This window comes from Coffea arabica, chromosome 2c, assembly GCF_036785885.1.
Source record: "Coffea arabica cultivar ET-39 chromosome 2c, Coffea Arabica ET-39 HiFi, whole genome shotgun sequence".
Classification (NCBI taxonomy): domain Eukaryota; kingdom Viridiplantae; phylum Streptophyta; class Magnoliopsida; order Gentianales; family Rubiaceae; genus Coffea; species Coffea arabica.
In genome coordinates this window covers 17345045-17360865 of record NC_092312.1, presented here as the reverse complement: position 1 = coordinate 17360865, position 15821 = coordinate 17345045, and the positions used below count along the sequence as shown (strand labels likewise).

Below are 15821 nucleotides of genomic sequence, written 5' to 3'. Positions count from 1 at the left end.
TGCTCAGTATATCCATTATCTACCCCCTAAAGCTCCGATAGAAAAACACAATTAACAAAGCTTGGTCATAGAATACTGCAGCTTGGAGAACGGGAGAGGAACAGAAGGGAGAGGAAGGGAGAAAGAACTCGTATGGATAATATTGTTTCTACGATTATATACATCCTCATCCTTTTCTCTACTGCTCTTTATTATTGCCTATCGAAGAACAAGGAGAGAACAAACAAAGGAAGAGCAAAGTTGCCTCCTGGCTCTATGGGATGGCCTTACATAGGAGAGACTCTTCAATTGTACTCCCAAGATCCGAATGTTTTCTTTGCTCAGAAGCAAAAAAGGTTTGCATGACAACTCATGACTCAGCTAGCTATTAACACTAGTTGATTTTCACATCCTCCTTTAAATTTATGTCCCGCTGCCAGAAACTGCAGAGATCACGAGCTGATGATTTTCTTGTTCTTACGCACAGATATGGAGATATGTTCAAGACCAAGATACTTGGCTGCCCTTGTATCATGTTGGCTAGCCCTGAAGCCTCTCGGTTCGTGTTGGTTACTCATTCTCACTTGTTCAAACCAACTTATCCCAGGAGTAAAGAGACGATGATCGGCCCCTGGGCATTGTTTTTCCACGAAGGAAACTACCACACTCACTTGAAGAAGCTGGTTCATAACTCGTTATCTCCAGAGGCCCTTCGAAAGCTGGTTCCCGATATTGAAGCTATAATCATTTCTTGCATGCAAACTTGGGAGTCCGGTCTGATCACCAACACATTCCATGAGATGAAGAAGGTATTTTTGGAGAGTGCCCTGACGACTTTGTTGTCTTGTTCATTGTAGTATAGCTAGTATTTGACTATTTTCATACGGGGTCTCTTAGAAATTTGTTTTTCCTTGATGGGTCCTTCTAACCTTAAGGTTTCCGGGACCTCCAATTTGTCATATGTTTCATTATTTTCCTCGCACATGACATGACGATTTCGTGGATCTAACTTGCGCAGTTATCTTTTGAGGTCGGCATCCTTGCTATCTTCGGTCACCTAGAAATCAAGTATAAGAACGCACTAAAGGAGAACTATTCCATTGTAGATAAAGGGTACAATTCTTTTCCCACAAACTTGCCAGGAACAGCGTATCATAAATCTCTATTGGTAAGTGGTGATAAGCTCTTCGAGATCAGGTTGCTGCATTAATTGGAAAGGAGCTTTCTTGCTGACTCGTCTTGTCTTTTTCACGGTGAATTATGGCAAGGCAAGGGAAAGGTTGAATCAGATCATAAGGGAAATAATCAGTGAGAGGAAGCAGAAAAAGCTATTGGATAAAGATCTGCTGGGGTACCTGCTCAACTTCAAAGATGAGAGAGGGCAAACTTTGACAGAGGATCAAATCGCTGACAACATCATAGGAGTGCTGTTTGCTGCTCAAGACACAACCGCTAGTGTCCTAACCTGGATTCTCAAGTACCTCCACGATAACCAGAAACTTTTAGAAGCTGTCAAGGTGAATTAATGCTTGACCATTTTGGATCTTCTCTTCGAGGCAAGAAAAGAAGTACTCTAGTGGTAAAATAAAACAGTAAAGCTGCGGACCAATTATTTTTATACCAGTGGTCTCATTTTTCGTCCAAAATCTTGCTGCAGATAGAGCAAAGGGCTGTCTGGACCTTAAATCAAGAAGGAGAGCAACCCTTGACATGGGCTCAAACGAGAAATATGCCGCTGACACACAAGGTAATTACTACTCCATTACTTTATCCTCCATGGTGACAATTCGAGAGAAAGATTAATGGACTGATCCTCAGATAAGCAAAATTCACCCTCCTAATTGGAATGGCAGGTAATATTAGAAAGCTTAAGGATGGCTAGCATCATATCATTCACCTTCAGGGAAGCTGTGACTGACGTAGAATATGATGGTGAGGTTCCAAACTCGGACCTTTTTACCATGTGATTATATATATATATATATATATATATATATATATATAGTTATATACAAACTTCTCGATTTATTTCCTCGTCTCAATGATCATGTTATAGTACTAGTATTTTCAATTTTTCATGTATATTGATGTACGTATAGTAAATCTTAACTCGCGCATGATTCATATTGAAACAGGATTTCTTATACCAAAAGGGTGGAAGGTGATGCCGCTATTCAGAAATATTCATCACAATCCCGACCATTTCGTGGACCCCAAAAGTTTTGATCCTGCAAGATTTGAGGTATCCGATTTTGGAGATATCACTACTTTTGTTTCTTCTTTCTAATAAGTACCAAATTTTACTGATGGTTCTCGTTTTTTTGAGATTATTATTATTGTTCTTCTACAGTACTTTGTTTATTGTATTTGTGGTGGCCTTTGATTCAGGTGGCCCCTAAGCCCAACACCTTCATGCCATTTGGCAGTGGAGCCCACGCCTGTCCCGGAAATGACCTCGCCAAACTGGAGATGTTGATTTTGATCCACCATGTGGTGACCAAGTATAGGTACGATGGCGACCTCGTACACTTAGGTTCCCTTTAATAAAATATAATCTGAATACTGAAATAATTATAATTTGTTAAATTTTAAACACGGAAAAAAAATATATAAATATCTGAATTTTAATTTTAAATCTATTTATACTGTTTGATAAATATTTATAACTGAATGCTTAATAAGTTAAATTTCACAATTTTGCCCTTATATCTTTTCATCCAAAAAAGATATCGAACCTATGATTTAATTAGGTAAAAATGTTACGTATGAAAATGACAATATTTATTTTTAAATCAAATTAATATAAAAGATGAATTATATTATATGAGGAGTATGGAGAAGAAGTAAAAGTCATTCAAAAGGGAGAAAAGAGAAATAAAAAATCATTAGATATAGAATATTAGGTTGTTTAATTATATAAGAATTTTGAACATAATTAATAAACAAGTGTAGATTTGGTAGATAAGATAAGGTAGTTGAAGTAATTCTATTGATTCTTATCAAAATTAAACATTCAGTTAAGATTCTTGTGCTGAAAAAAATACACACAAGTTCAGCACTACTTAACAAGTTCAGCAAATAGATTTTCATTTATCAAACACTCAAAACATCTGAATGTCTGAAAAAATTCAGATTCAGCACTTTTTTATGTTATCAAACATACCCTTAAACAAAAAAAAAAAAAAAGATATACGGATCAATTTTTGTTTTCATTTAAATTGTGGAACTAATTTCTTTTTTTTTGATAATATTTATGGTACTAATTTCTAAGGTATTTGAATTTACAAACTTGAAAAAAGTAATGGGTTTTTTTTTTCCCATTTTGCGAGTCTAGGCTCTAGACTCATCTTTTCGTGGTTCTACAATTTGCTTCACCAAGGTTGCGATCCCAGTACCAAAAATATGCTCATCTATGCTATCAATCAATATGAAATAGTAGTAGATATTAATTAATACGGCACCCTTTTGTTAATCTTTTTAATGTTATATTTTGGGATTTAGCTCTTAATTTTAATTTTATCATTGTCCTTCGCAGATGGGAACTAGTGGGATCCAAGGGCGGCAAAGTACAGTATAGTCCATTTCCAGTTCCTCTGAATGGACTCCCTGCTAAATTCTACAAAGAGCCCACGACCAATCAGTAGGACTGCATTTACAGATGGAGTTTCTTTACAAATTATTTAGCGAAGAAAAAGAAAAAGAAAAATCAAATTATCCACACACGCACACAACCCCCCCCCCCCCCCCGGCCACCCCAACAAAAGAAAAAAGATGGCCTGAAAATATGGCTCAACTTTTCCAGCAAATAACCACCCTGAAATTTTTTACCTTGGAGGTCAGGGTGGTATTGGCTTCTTTTGTCCGGTTCTGCTAAACAAGTTGCAATATCATTATGTTTGCACAAATGTAACAACCAAAAGTGAGAGTACTAAAGGGGAACATTCTCCCTATTCAATTAATCTCAAAGATGCAGTATCATTATCTTCTTGGCATAATATCAATATGTTGGGTTCAAGTCACCATACTCAAACCAAAATGAATAAATGTTAAAAAGTCGATAATGCTTAAAGCAGTGCCGCCAATGTAGCAGAAGATGGTAAACGCGCCAAGTCTTCAAACAAACCACTGGTTCAAAGACTCGTCCGAGACCGAGACCGAGACGACTCGGCCGAGTCGTCCCCGTTTCAGCGTAGTCCGAGACGAGATCGCGACAAAATGATACCGAGATACGTGACTCGTCGAGACGTTACCGTGAAGGGTTGAAACAGCCGAGTCTCACCGAGTCATCCCGAATCAACTCGAATTTTTATTATTTTTACAAATTTTTTAATTATTTTTGTTTATCATATTTTTTATAATTTTTAGAATATTAAATATTTCAAAAATTCGCGTCTCGCCGAGACCGCGACCAATATGCCGAGACCGATGTGGAACGGTCCAGGCCGCGACCGCGACTTTAAACCATGCTGAGCAGGGACCAACAAATCAAATTCTCAATGAATGCTGCTGCTAAACTGTTGGAGCCAAGAAGAAGACGGCTTGGTTTCTTGCATCAGCGGCGCAAAGATGATCCACATGTTCACCTTACTGGCTGCGAAAGGAAGAGACTGCCCTCAACTGCAGGGCATTCAAATGGAGAGCAGGCACACATGCCATTCTATAAATATAATCCCAATTTTCTATTCTGAAGCTAGTATAGTTTGGCCGGTGGCACCAATGTTATGTCTCATGCATGGAGAAAATCTCGTCCTTCCTCCCAACTCAATTATTGGCCAGCCTCCACCTAATATATAAATGGCAGGCGCCAAAACGCAAAAGAATAGAAAGGACAGGGAAAGAGGAGGTGGGGTTCGGAAGGAAAATCCCACCAGGAAAGTACGAAGTTTGTCAACAATGGCGGGCAAACTACAAATATGAAATAAATAGCTTCCAGAGCATGTAACCTCAACTAAATATACAACTTTTTCTGAGATTTTTTAATCTTGCAAACTTTAATTGCGGGAACAAACATATATATGAAGATAGGAGTTCTGGAATTAGTTATCTACAGCTAGAATTCAAGGATTTTGGCATCATCCAGAACTCATATAAGTTTTATGCTGCTGCTTGTTTAGTCGGTAAAGATCGCAGAGTAACAGATACATTCTTTAGGCCACCAAGATCAGCTTGTTTTGCAAGGTTAAAATTTTGACTTAGATGCTCCATTTAAAATGGATTGATCATCATTACACCAATTGTTCTTCCGAACAGCAAAACCAACACCAGCCCTTCGTAGCAAGATTAACTATTGAAAATTATAAAACATATATAGATTCTCCGTTTAAAAAGGTTTCCAGATTCCACCATCAAAAAGAAATCCATGCCAGCTGAATCGATGAACTATATACTTCGACCAATATACCCCTCCCTCTACCTGTGAAGTGAATTCATCAGGATTCATTGTTCTAAAGCAATTCTGCAATACAGATTTTGGAAAAATAAAAATCTCCCAAGGGCAATAAATAGGCCCATAACAACCAGTTTCAAATAATTGTAGCGTCATTTAAGGTCGGTAATGCGCAATAATAAATAACTGATGCGACAATGCATGGCACAGATATGTCAACTGTGAAGTCGAATTTCATGCCCAATTTATGGTGAAAACTAACATCTGCGATGATAACAAGGCGTGGTTCGTAGTGGAAGTGATTAAAGGAAATACTCCAGCCCCTATTGGTGTATAATTTCATGAACAATCAAAGTCAGAAATCTCACACTTCACCTGCAGGTCAGTTTGGGCTGAACCATCCTGATCAATATTACAGAGACTTCCATTTGATGCATTTAAACCTTTTCTTCTGACTTCTATGACAGACATCTCTTCTCAACCAACTTTTAATCCGTTAGCGTCATTATTTCCTTCCATTGCCAAAACATTTGCTTTTCCGTAGCTGTCAAAGTCACTACTTTCTTTGCAAGAGTAATACATTGAAGACCGAGATAATATGCCAAGGTCATTGACGATATTTTCTCATTCGTACAAGTTCTCCATCACACCTCCAAACTTCAGGGGATGCGCGTCAAAAACATGGGGTGCTATAAACCCTTGATGATCTGAACACCTGACTATAGTTGCTCACAAGCTCAGCAATCGCCATGTTTTCTGCCCCTCTCTTTCGTAGCTTGTGTGTATATGATGGAACTGGGAAGAACTCGATCTCATCTTATTTTCTGCCTAACAACAGTAATCTGTGTCACCAACCTATGGAACCTAGGGAAGCAAACAGGCATAAAGACAGCAAGAGCAACAATCCTACGAATAAGGTTTGAAGCACTTCAGTAGGGTAAAAGAGATTATTCTAGCTATAATGTATCCACAGTCATTTTTAGATTTAGAAACCCAAAAAAAAAATTTATTTTTTTCTCATTCTCATTATTTTGGTAAAAGCCTTTTGCTAAGTAGTGAAAACCAATTCAAAATACTCTAATGGAAGACTGGTACGACAACAGTGGAAATGATGAAATGGCGAGCTATGTGCTTGAAGGCATGTCAAGGAACTCCTTTGAGCGCAGTTTGAATCGAGCACTAGAAGTGAAAATTGCGGTATATGAACGTGCAGGTAACAGAATTGGACCCGAAAGCTAACAAGGAATTCACTTTCTTTCTGTTTCTGCGTGAGAGTGTGTGTGGGCGTATTGCATCAATGGGCCTAGCCATGTGAAGTGGATTTGTTGTTGTCACAAAGCCTCAGATGGAAAGTCCATTATGTGCGGTACAATCCGCCTCTCAAAAAGCTTTCGAGCCCAATCTTCAGAGAACCTAAGTGCTGATCAACCCAATCATATTTTCAAGGGACAATATGTTTTTGTTTAGACATCAAACCTCTTTATCACTGCCAACTCAATTTCTTCTATTTTACCGTCCAACTCAATCCTACGATAAAATTGAAGAAAATGTTGGCACCATGTATCGTCTCAGAAGATGAACATTAACTACGCTATCCTCTTACATTATATTATCAATTTGTACCCTATATGCTCCTAGAAGATGAACATTAATTACACTATCTTCTTACGTTATATTTTCAATCTAAACAAGTACACTACTGTACTTTCTAAATTTTTGAAGAACAAGGAAGCATATTACGAAGCACTGTCTAGACAGGTTTTGAACCTCCGACCGGGTACACGGGACCAAGGCCCAATGAGTAACTTAGGTATATGTCTCCATGGGCATTTCTCTTAATCAAAGATGAGAAGCTGACAAACGTCAGCAGACAAAATCATTGAATTCGCGACTCTTCAGTGGTTTCGAAACAGCAAAGGATGGGGGGCAGGGTACACGTACACACATGTTTTTATGTTGATTTGGAGGGAAGCGGATGTGGTTATACTACCGTCCAAATCTATTACTCGCAATCCTTTCTATTTTGTCATCTAATTTAATCTACTCGTATCCTTTTTTTTAGGGGCGGGCCAAACATGCTACTCATACTAAAGGTTCAAATCCTAATTTTATTTTTTTTTTAATCAACCGAAGTGTCCATATCACTCTAAATTTAGTGGACCTGACTTATCTAGGAACATTTAATTAATCTTTATGATATAGTTATACACATATTCATTTGAACGTCCATTAATGATATGTTTGACTTCAACATATTTATTAAACCAGACCTATGTTAATTTTTTGCTTTTTTCCCAAATTTAAATGTGTTATGAATGCCAACTAAATATGCTCCCAAAAAAAAAAAAAAAAACTGGATTCACTAAAAAGTTTTGTTTCAATTTTATTTGTTGGATCAACCAAAATGGAAAACAATGATGTTCGCATGTACAACAATCTATGCGACGACTGAATCAATGTACTAATTAAGTATTAACATAACAAATGTAAACATTAGCACGATATATTTTAAACAATAGAGTTTTTTTTTTTTTTTTAAAACAATCAAGTTCTACCATACCAATGATACATTTATTGTGTGGCAGAGACCAAAATAAAATGCTAATATATTTTTCTATTTTTGATCTATTTTAGTAAAGGAAATATATTTTGCACTCGATTTACATTTCGATCATTTATTTTATTATATAGTTCAATAAATGAAAACATATTATATAATTAAAATAATAGTGACAATGTGATTATTAATAAAAATGAGAGATTGCTAATAATATATTTAAGAAAGTTGTAAAGTACTGAGAGGGGTGAGGGCCCACTCATTAGCAGTTATGTAGTGTAGTGAACCCGCATGAACCCAGTCGCCTCTCTCCTCGCAACTCGCAAGATCTCCCTCCCCCCTTCCCTTTCCTTCCTTCATTCACATCTTTGCTCATTACCATTCCTTCCAGCCTTAAAGTCTGTTAACCTTTAACCGCCTCCTTTTTCCCTCCTCCCTGCGCCCTTCCCTTACTTTCCATTGCTTCAATACACAATTAATACAACTCACCGCCCACACCACTCCAACCGCCTCTGCAGCGATGGTAGATTTGTCTATAAAAAGATTGCAAGTTCGGGTATAATTAGGGATTTCTTTTTTCTAAAGTAGGTATGAGGATTAACTAGGGGTGGAGTGGATGTGAAGTTGAAGATGATCCAATCTGCTGCTCTGGATTCGATGTGGAAAGCCGATGTCGTCCCCAGCGCCTGGCATTTTCTGTTGGCGGTATATTTCGCAGTCGGTTTTGCCGTCGCCAGGTTTTTGTTTGATAAGCACCTCTTTCAGGTAAGCTTCCCGTTCTTGTTGTTCTGTATGTAAATATGCTCGCGCTATCTTAATTTGCGAATTTGTCAATGATTGGTTTTTGTCTCATTTGTGTTTATTGTTTGAAGATTTTTTTTGATGTTCTTGCATCTTGACTGGAATTGGACTTCTTCAGCCTGAATTCTGCACTAATGTTTTATATTGGATCTTGAAACGGTAGAATTGGGGTATACTTCTCCCCATTTGTTTCTATTGATACTCCAAGTGTTAAAGTTCAACCATATTAAACGTTTGCACCTTATCGACTCCATCCTTTTCCAGGAAACCAAGACGAGCGCTCTGCGGATAGCAAAATTATTCCTTTCTTTATGATAATTTGATTGAAATTTCTGATGCACTTGATGCGAAGCAGTAAGTTAATTAGGATGGACGGATTGACAACGGTTGGTAGTGTAAGAGTTGTTGAATTTCGGCCTATTGTTCTTAACTATCAGTTTTCCAACAGTGCAAATACATTTGGTCATGGACATTGGAAACATGCATTATCGTAATGTATATCTTGGGGGTGTTTGCGTTTGATTGCTTCACCTGATTATAGATTTGGATTGTGACAAAATCAGTTCTTTGATTTTATCGTTTGATTTTGCATCTAAAATTTAGATTTTTCAGTAGCCAATTAGTCTATGGATTCATTTATATTGATAGGGGGCAGGGAACCAATAAGAAGCGATTACGGGGCTATGAAGCTATAATCAAGAATCTGCCCAAGAGTAGCTTTGTCCAATTCTGATTAATTAGCATTTTGCAAAATTTACAGCAAAAGACAGTGTGATTTTTCAATCTAATGTAATCTGGTTGTCCGGATGCATTAGAGTTTTGTAAATGAGAAACCAAGCACATGGAGATACTGATAAAGTAGAGGGTATAAACAAAGGAACCCAAACTAATTCAAACTGAGAAAGGTCAAATTAATCTATATATGTTGGAGAAGTTTGAAATTCTTATTTTGTGCATACATCTGCCTGCAAGATGGCGCACTTGTTTGTCTGGGTGAAAGTAGCACCTTTATTGAAGACTTGGCATATTGTGGAAATTTGCATATCTCTAGTTTGTCAATATGATTGATTCCCTTTTGCACCGCCTTATTGTATGGTTCACGAACTTTATGCTCTAGACGTATCCTACTGTAGTTGTCTGGTAGATTAAGTGACCTCTTAAGAGAAAGTCCTGATTAGCTTGATGCATTGTTTGGCTTGTTTGGAAGATACTGAAATGGGAGTCTCTAAGTAATCAATGTTTAATAATGGTACAGGTAAAGATGAAAAAGTATTGCTTGGGAGTTTGGGTTTTCTACCTTTCGGGGGAAAATTGGGTATCACTTTTTCCATTTACCGTGAAATTGTCTTTTCACATTTAAGTCTATCAAGAGCTGTAAGATTGGAGTCAAGTTGCTTCCAAAGATTGCGTAGGTGCTGCAAATTATGAATTTTACTGCAGCAAGCAGTCCAACTAAACTTACCTCTTCTGATGGAATTACAGTTTTCTAAAGTAAGTTCCATATAACAAACAAAAGAAAACTTTTTCCACCTTGTCTGCAGCAGCAGTTATATCATTGACGCGTTGAACCTGAATCTTCTTTTACTTTTTATCATCTCATTTATTGCTGCTGGAACATTCGGCACTGTAGTTCTTTTCATTGGCCATTTTAAGTCCTCTTTTACGGATTGCAGGAAGTGGGAGAGGAGATTACTGTGCAGGTGAATGATTTCTTATTGTTGCTTGGCCCAGGTTTTAAAATGTTTTTAGTTTGCTAGGAACTAGAAAAATACATGATCATTACATTCACAAAATATAAAAAGACGATGCTATCTTTGTCCACCGCATATATTTTTAGCCTTGTTTGAGAGTTTCCCTTCCTTCTGAAGCAGCTAATTTTAGATGGTACCAGTGTATTTTATTCCTCGTGAGATTGAGCATTATACGGGTTGACCAGAGTTCACTGCAGTCTTTATGCTCAGCCTAGCGAGAGCCATTCATAAGCACTTTAATGTCTCATAGAAGAAATGAAAGCCTTCTATAAATCCCTCAAGCAGACACGGAGTTTGTTTGTTTTAGAGTGTTTTTCCCCTTTCTCTTGGCTTGCTAGTTTGACATTTTAGAACATCCTGAATAATTAGATGTCAGAGTTTTCCTCCCAAGAACAGTTCCAATAGTATAAAGAATGCATTGCAATATCAACAGAATAATCACTTTTATCTTTCTTTGGCTAGTGGTTGAACTTGTGAACCTATTGAGCATATCCAGATACATCATTTTCTTAATTTTCTGTCTACAGAGGGTAGCAACATGGTTATTGAGCAATGGATCTATTCCACTGAAAATTAACAAGGCTAGAAGGATGAAGATTGCAAAATGTTCTGAGTCTTTGTGGAAGCTAACATATTATGCCACTGTTGAATTGTCTGTCCTATTGGTCATCTATGGTGAGCCGTGGTTCACAGATATACAGGAGTACTTCAGAGGGTGGCCAAACCAACACCTCAAGTAAGTCATTGATTGATATTGTTCAAGCACTAAACATGCGGGGCTGATTTTGGATTTTTAGAGTAATTGAAGTGACATATTATGCTCAATGCTATAGCAGTTAACAGGAGAGTTAATTCACAAGCAAAGTTTGCTTCTTCTTGCATGGTTGGCCTGATTAAATTATGCTCAACTACCTCAGATTCTTTTACCTTCTATTTTCGTATATTTTTTGATAAAAATCTCCTCTATTTTTTGGGGAAATAAATGATGCTGTGCTTTATATCTGTTGGATCAATAAATACAAATATTGTAGGGTCTCACTGAAATTTTAACTCATTGTTGGGCATGCATACTTCTGGTGTAACAATTTTCTATAGCTCTTTACATGAGGTCCAAAAGGTAAATTTACTTTAACTGAAATGTATTAAATGTTTTGTTAGTATAATATATTCTCTCAGACCCATAATTAGAGTCATTTTTTGGTGGAACCCAACTTTTTATGGAGACATGTAATTGTTGTGTCTAGACTGGGTGGCATTGCATCAATTTACATATGTAACCTTTAAATTCTAAATATCTGCTTGGTAAATGTGTATTGAGTTTGTTTGGATAGAGAGAATTTGGGAAAAAAAATTTTGCCTCACAAATCCCAATCACCTTTTTATCTCACACACATCACATCACAAAAAGTGCTACAGTAAATATCTCAAATAAATCATCCAAACAAACTCATTGAGATTTGAAAAGTTTTTCAAATGGCAAAATTGGAAAGCAACTAATATTTTGGGATATCAAAAAAATAGAAACAGGACATTAACAATGGAACAGAGAGAGTATCTTTTATTTCAGGTGGGTCCATGCTTGTCAGTTAATATGTTGCTAACTTGTCTGTGAAGTAGTGTGGAATAGATGTTGTTAAAATTGACCTTCTAATACTAAGAAACGTTTTTGGTTTTACTTTAATCTCCTTTAATGAAGCTTCTTGTTCTTGGCTGCAATTTCTAATGTAGTTACTTCAAATTAAACCAGCTGAGAAGGTCTAACTGCTATTCTAAAGTTAAGTTTAATAGAAGATCCTAACATACTTGGTACGTTTAAAATTCAAATGGCTACATATGTTTTCTAGCACAATTTCCAAGTATATTTTGTTCTTATCTCATGGAATAGCTTTACTGTTGTAGTTTGGGTTTTTCTTTTTCTCGTCTTGTGGGAGGTTACCAACAAGACCTTGCCAATGTCCTGGGAGACTCTACCACAGATCACTGCAACTTTGAAACAGAAACCTGATTCTTGGAAGTGACATTAAATTTTTTGGGATAATTTTATTTTATACTTAAATATTTTCTAACACTAGTTTGTTGGGAACAGTCTCTGGTTTATGCTTCATTTCTATCTGAGGAATAGTAATTCTGTGATTTAAGAAATTTCTTGTTGTTTGCTCTTAGCCTGGGTTCTTACTTGTTCGTAATCTTGCTATCTCAAATCACTTGATTGTGTCTCACATTGCAGGCCCTCTATAAAGCTCATCTACATGTGTCAATGTGGCTTCTACATCTACAGCATTTCTGCTCTACTTACTTGGGAAACACGCAGGAAAGATTTTGCGGTGATGATGTCCCATCATGTTGTCACTGTTATCTTGATTAGCTATTCATATATTACAAGGTACATTTGTGCCTCTAGCAATGTTTTTTTCATCTGACACTTTGGAGTATGTCCTTTGAACATGACAACAGAGAGCATATCCTCTTTACTCGAAAAGGCTGCAGAACTTTATTAATCACTTCAAAGTAAAAAAAAAGGATCATATTTGCATTATTTTCACTTCAGTTGGTGGTTATAGATATCATGTTAAGCCATGGATATGTTAATTTGAAATATTTAACTTTTGATCCATGTAGGTTTTTCCGAATTGGCTCTATTATTCTTGCTTTGCATGATGCAAGCGATGTCTTCATGGAAGCTGCTAAAGTTTTTAAATATTCTGAGAAGGAATTTGGAGCTAGTGTATGCTTTGGGTTATTTGCTCTCTCATGGCTTGTACTGAGGCTTATATACTTTCCATTTTGGGTCATAAGATCTTCAAGGTTTGCTTCTCAAACAGGTATTTTGTTTTAGTTTTCATTCTCATATTCTGATTGTTTTCTGCTAATAATTTGTCATTGTCATTCCCCCAGCTATTACATACTTTTGTGCCTCAATTTATCAGACACTTATCATGCCTCCTTGTACTATGTGTTCAACACAATGCTATTGACGCTGCTTGTTTTCCACATTTACTGGTGGTTTCTCATATGTGCAATGATCATGAGACAGCTAAAAAACAGGGGAAAAGTTGGAGAAGATATACGTTCTGGTAAGTATTGTTGAAATTGCCAAATATGTTTTATTTGACAGGAAGAAAATGTTTTTCTGGAACTGAACTCTTGTGCTCTCACCTTGTTGTGTTTCTGTTTTTTACTTGTTTATGATCGTTTACATGCAAGTTATCAGGAGAAGTTTTTTTTTTTTGGTTAATCATTTAAGAAGATAGTAAAGAAAATACAATCTAAACTAGGGGATGAAGTATTAATACCTTTTTCTTTTCTTTTTCCTTCGACATTAGGAAAAAAGGGAAAGTTAGCTTTTCGACCTTTACCACTTTAGTGACCTACACTTTGCGCGAGTCTTTTGATGCTGCTCAGTTTTTTTAGCATCCTTTTCTCAGGCCTTGGTGGATCAATGGGCATTTTAGGTAAAAATCTGGCAGCATATGGAATAATTAAGATCTGCATGAGAAACATACATCAGAAGAGTTGAAGTTGGATTTCGATTTGAAGTATGACTGAATTTTTTTTCCACATAATAATCTTATACTTGGAGGTACATGGTTATATTGAAGTTCCCACACTTTCCAAATTATGGGAAGTGCCAGTCTTAATTTTTCCGTTCCTAGGCGTTGACTTTTCCTTTGTGATTACAGTATAGGATAATTTATCCACAGTGATTAAGATGCCTTAATAATTTCATTTGGATTATCTTTTGCGTCTTCATAAAGTGATGACCTGCTTCAATTTGATATATTGTGTTACCGGGAACAATTGCTGTAGTCTTAACATTTTGAATTTCTATTTTCTACCCTCATCATGCATTAATAATGTTAAAATTACTGATTTAATACAATATCAATTTACTACTAATACAGACCTATAACGTTTCAGAAGTTTTTGCTTATCAATCTTTTGAAAATCCACACATACCTTGTGACTTTCCCACTAGAATGTATAATACATGAAGGAGTTGCTAACATATATCCATCTCAACGCAGACTCAGAGGATGATGACTAACTGGAAGAATTTGCTCAAATTTGCTGTATGAAGAATCCGTTTTGAGCAGACTGCCATATGAGCATAGGGCTGCATCTGGTTGGTAGAATCATCTGTTTCCTTGCTCTAAATCCACTGACTGTTGGTTCTCCAGCTTGCAGGGACTCGAGTGTACTCTTTCTTGTGATTAAAGAAAGAACAGCAAAGAAAGATGTAGTGCCGCGCGGTTTAGATTCAGAACCGCATTTTTGGTTGTATAAAAGCATAGATAGCAGGATCTTCCCCGGTTGTACGTTTTTTCTTTCCACAGTTAGTGTTGAAAATGACTGAGCAACGGTTTACCTCCTCCTCGCCTATCATTAGCGTTTTGTGCTAAGTTTGAAGCTCTTGTGCATTTTCCTTTCCCTTATGAACCAAGTCATTAGCTCTCCTAAATTTTTGATGTTATCGATGGAATTTTTACCACGTTAAGTACGCCATTGACGGCACCGATAATTGAGCTTTAGAAATAAATTTTCTTCTTTCACTTCACCGGAATCCCCAAGCTCTTCCAACGCCTTTTGCACATTTCAACAGCTTGATGGGGTTCAAAATTTTGACGTCCCATTAGCACCATTACCATTATCTGTCTGGCAGAGATTATTTTGGATTTCTAGATTCATATGTCATGATTATGGGCCAATGTAATTCTTCGTCTTGGAAGCTATGAACAGATTCAAGATAACTTTTCACTGATAATTAGTTGGGTTTTTTTTTTTTTTTATAGCATGAGATGGATGGAATTTGAAAAACGGTATAAAAAAATAAAATAAAAAAAACTCGGGACTCTAGCTCTTGAAACTTCAACAGTAGCCATCATTGGCACGTGTGGCTATACTACTATTTGTAGTTCTTGGCACTCAAACCTCACAATTGTCATGCCCGTTTGCCCAAACTCTGGATCATCAGGGTCTTGGATTTTGGAACGTACCTGGCGCGCCTTTTATTCATTTTTAGCTGCTAAGTCAAAAATTATTATAATTTATGGTAGAATGTCTATCCAGAGATTCATAGATCTTAATACAATAAATATATATATTAAATTAATTAATGTTGACACAAAGACAACGACATGCAAAAACATAATAATACTTTTATCACTTGTTAAAATTTATGTCCACATATTCAATTTCAAATTATCCGATTTCTAAATCATTCCACCCACCACCATAAATACTCTGAGTTTGTTTGGATAGAGAGAATTTGGTTTGCAAAATTTATTCTCACAATCACCTTTTTATCTTCACAATCACTTTTTTATCTCTCATACATCACATCACAAAA

At 36.5% G+C, this 15821-nt stretch overlaps 2 protein-coding genes across 4 annotated transcripts; both read left to right on the top strand.

Annotated features, from left to right (window-relative positions):
* LOC113722535 (abscisic acid 8'-hydroxylase 4-like) lies at window positions 1-3974 on the top strand. The gene is made up of 9 exons (XM_027245821.2): window positions 1-335; window positions 467-788; window positions 998-1147; window positions 1248-1496; window positions 1637-1726; window positions 1833-1911; window positions 2115-2221; window positions 2368-2486; window positions 3515-3974. Exons 1-9 carry the CDS (start codon window positions 133-135, stop codon window positions 3621-3623), a joined length of 1428 nt encoding a protein of 475 aa, XP_027101622.1. The 5' UTR covers window positions 1-132; the 3' UTR covers window positions 3624-3974.
* Window positions 3975-8159: 4185 nt separating this feature from the next.
* On the top strand, window positions 8160-14881 carry LOC113726428 (ceramide synthase LOH2-like). 3 transcript variants are annotated; one of them, XM_027250139.2, is made up of 7 exons: window positions 8192-8687; window positions 10397-10423; window positions 11002-11210; window positions 12702-12857; window positions 13094-13296; window positions 13402-13548; window positions 14500-14881. In XM_027250139.2, the coding sequence occupies exons 1-7, from the start codon at window positions 8553-8555 to the stop codon at window positions 14517-14519; spliced, it is 897 nt and encodes a 298-aa protein (XP_027105940.1). In that variant the 5' UTR covers window positions 8192-8552; the 3' UTR covers window positions 14520-14881. The 3 variants fall into 3 exon arrangements, with proteins under 3 accessions (XP_027105941.1, XP_027105940.1, XP_027105939.1); XM_027250138.2 differs by having other exon boundaries at window positions 8194-8687; window positions 13094-13279; window positions 13370-13548; XM_027250140.2 differs by lacking the exon at window positions 10397-10423 and having other exon boundaries at window positions 8160-8687; window positions 13094-13279; window positions 13370-13548.
* Window positions 14882-15821: the final 940 nt, after the last annotated feature.

What these genes read in the sequence shown, in the direction of transcription:
- LOC113722535 (XM_027245821.2), top strand. Translation starts at nt 133, where the DNA reads ATGGATAATATTGTTTCTACGATTATATACATCCTCATCCTTTTCTCT. An exon ending in CGTATCATAAATCTCTATTG is followed by an intron (nt 1,148 to 1,247) that starts GTAAGTGGTGAT and finishes AATTATGGCAAG; the next exon opens with GCAAGGGAAAGGTTGAATCA. An exon ending in CATGTGGTGACCAAGTATAG is followed by an intron (nt 2,487 to 3,514) that starts GTACGATGGCGA and finishes TGTCCTTCGCAG; the next exon opens with ATGGGAACTAGTGGGATCCA.
- LOC113726428 (XM_027250138.2), top strand. Translation starts at nt 8,553, where the DNA reads ATGATCCAATCTGCTGCTCTGGATTCGATGTGGAAAGCCGATGTCGTC. An exon ending in TGGCCAAACCAACACCTCAA is followed by an intron (nt 11,211 to 12,701) that starts GTAAGTCATTGA and finishes CTCACATTGCAG; the next exon opens with GCCCTCTATAAAGCTCATCT. An exon ending in AGCTATTCATATATTACAAG is followed by an intron (nt 12,858 to 13,093) that starts GTACATTTGTGC and finishes TGATCCATGTAG; the next exon opens with GTTTTTCCGAATTGGCTCTA.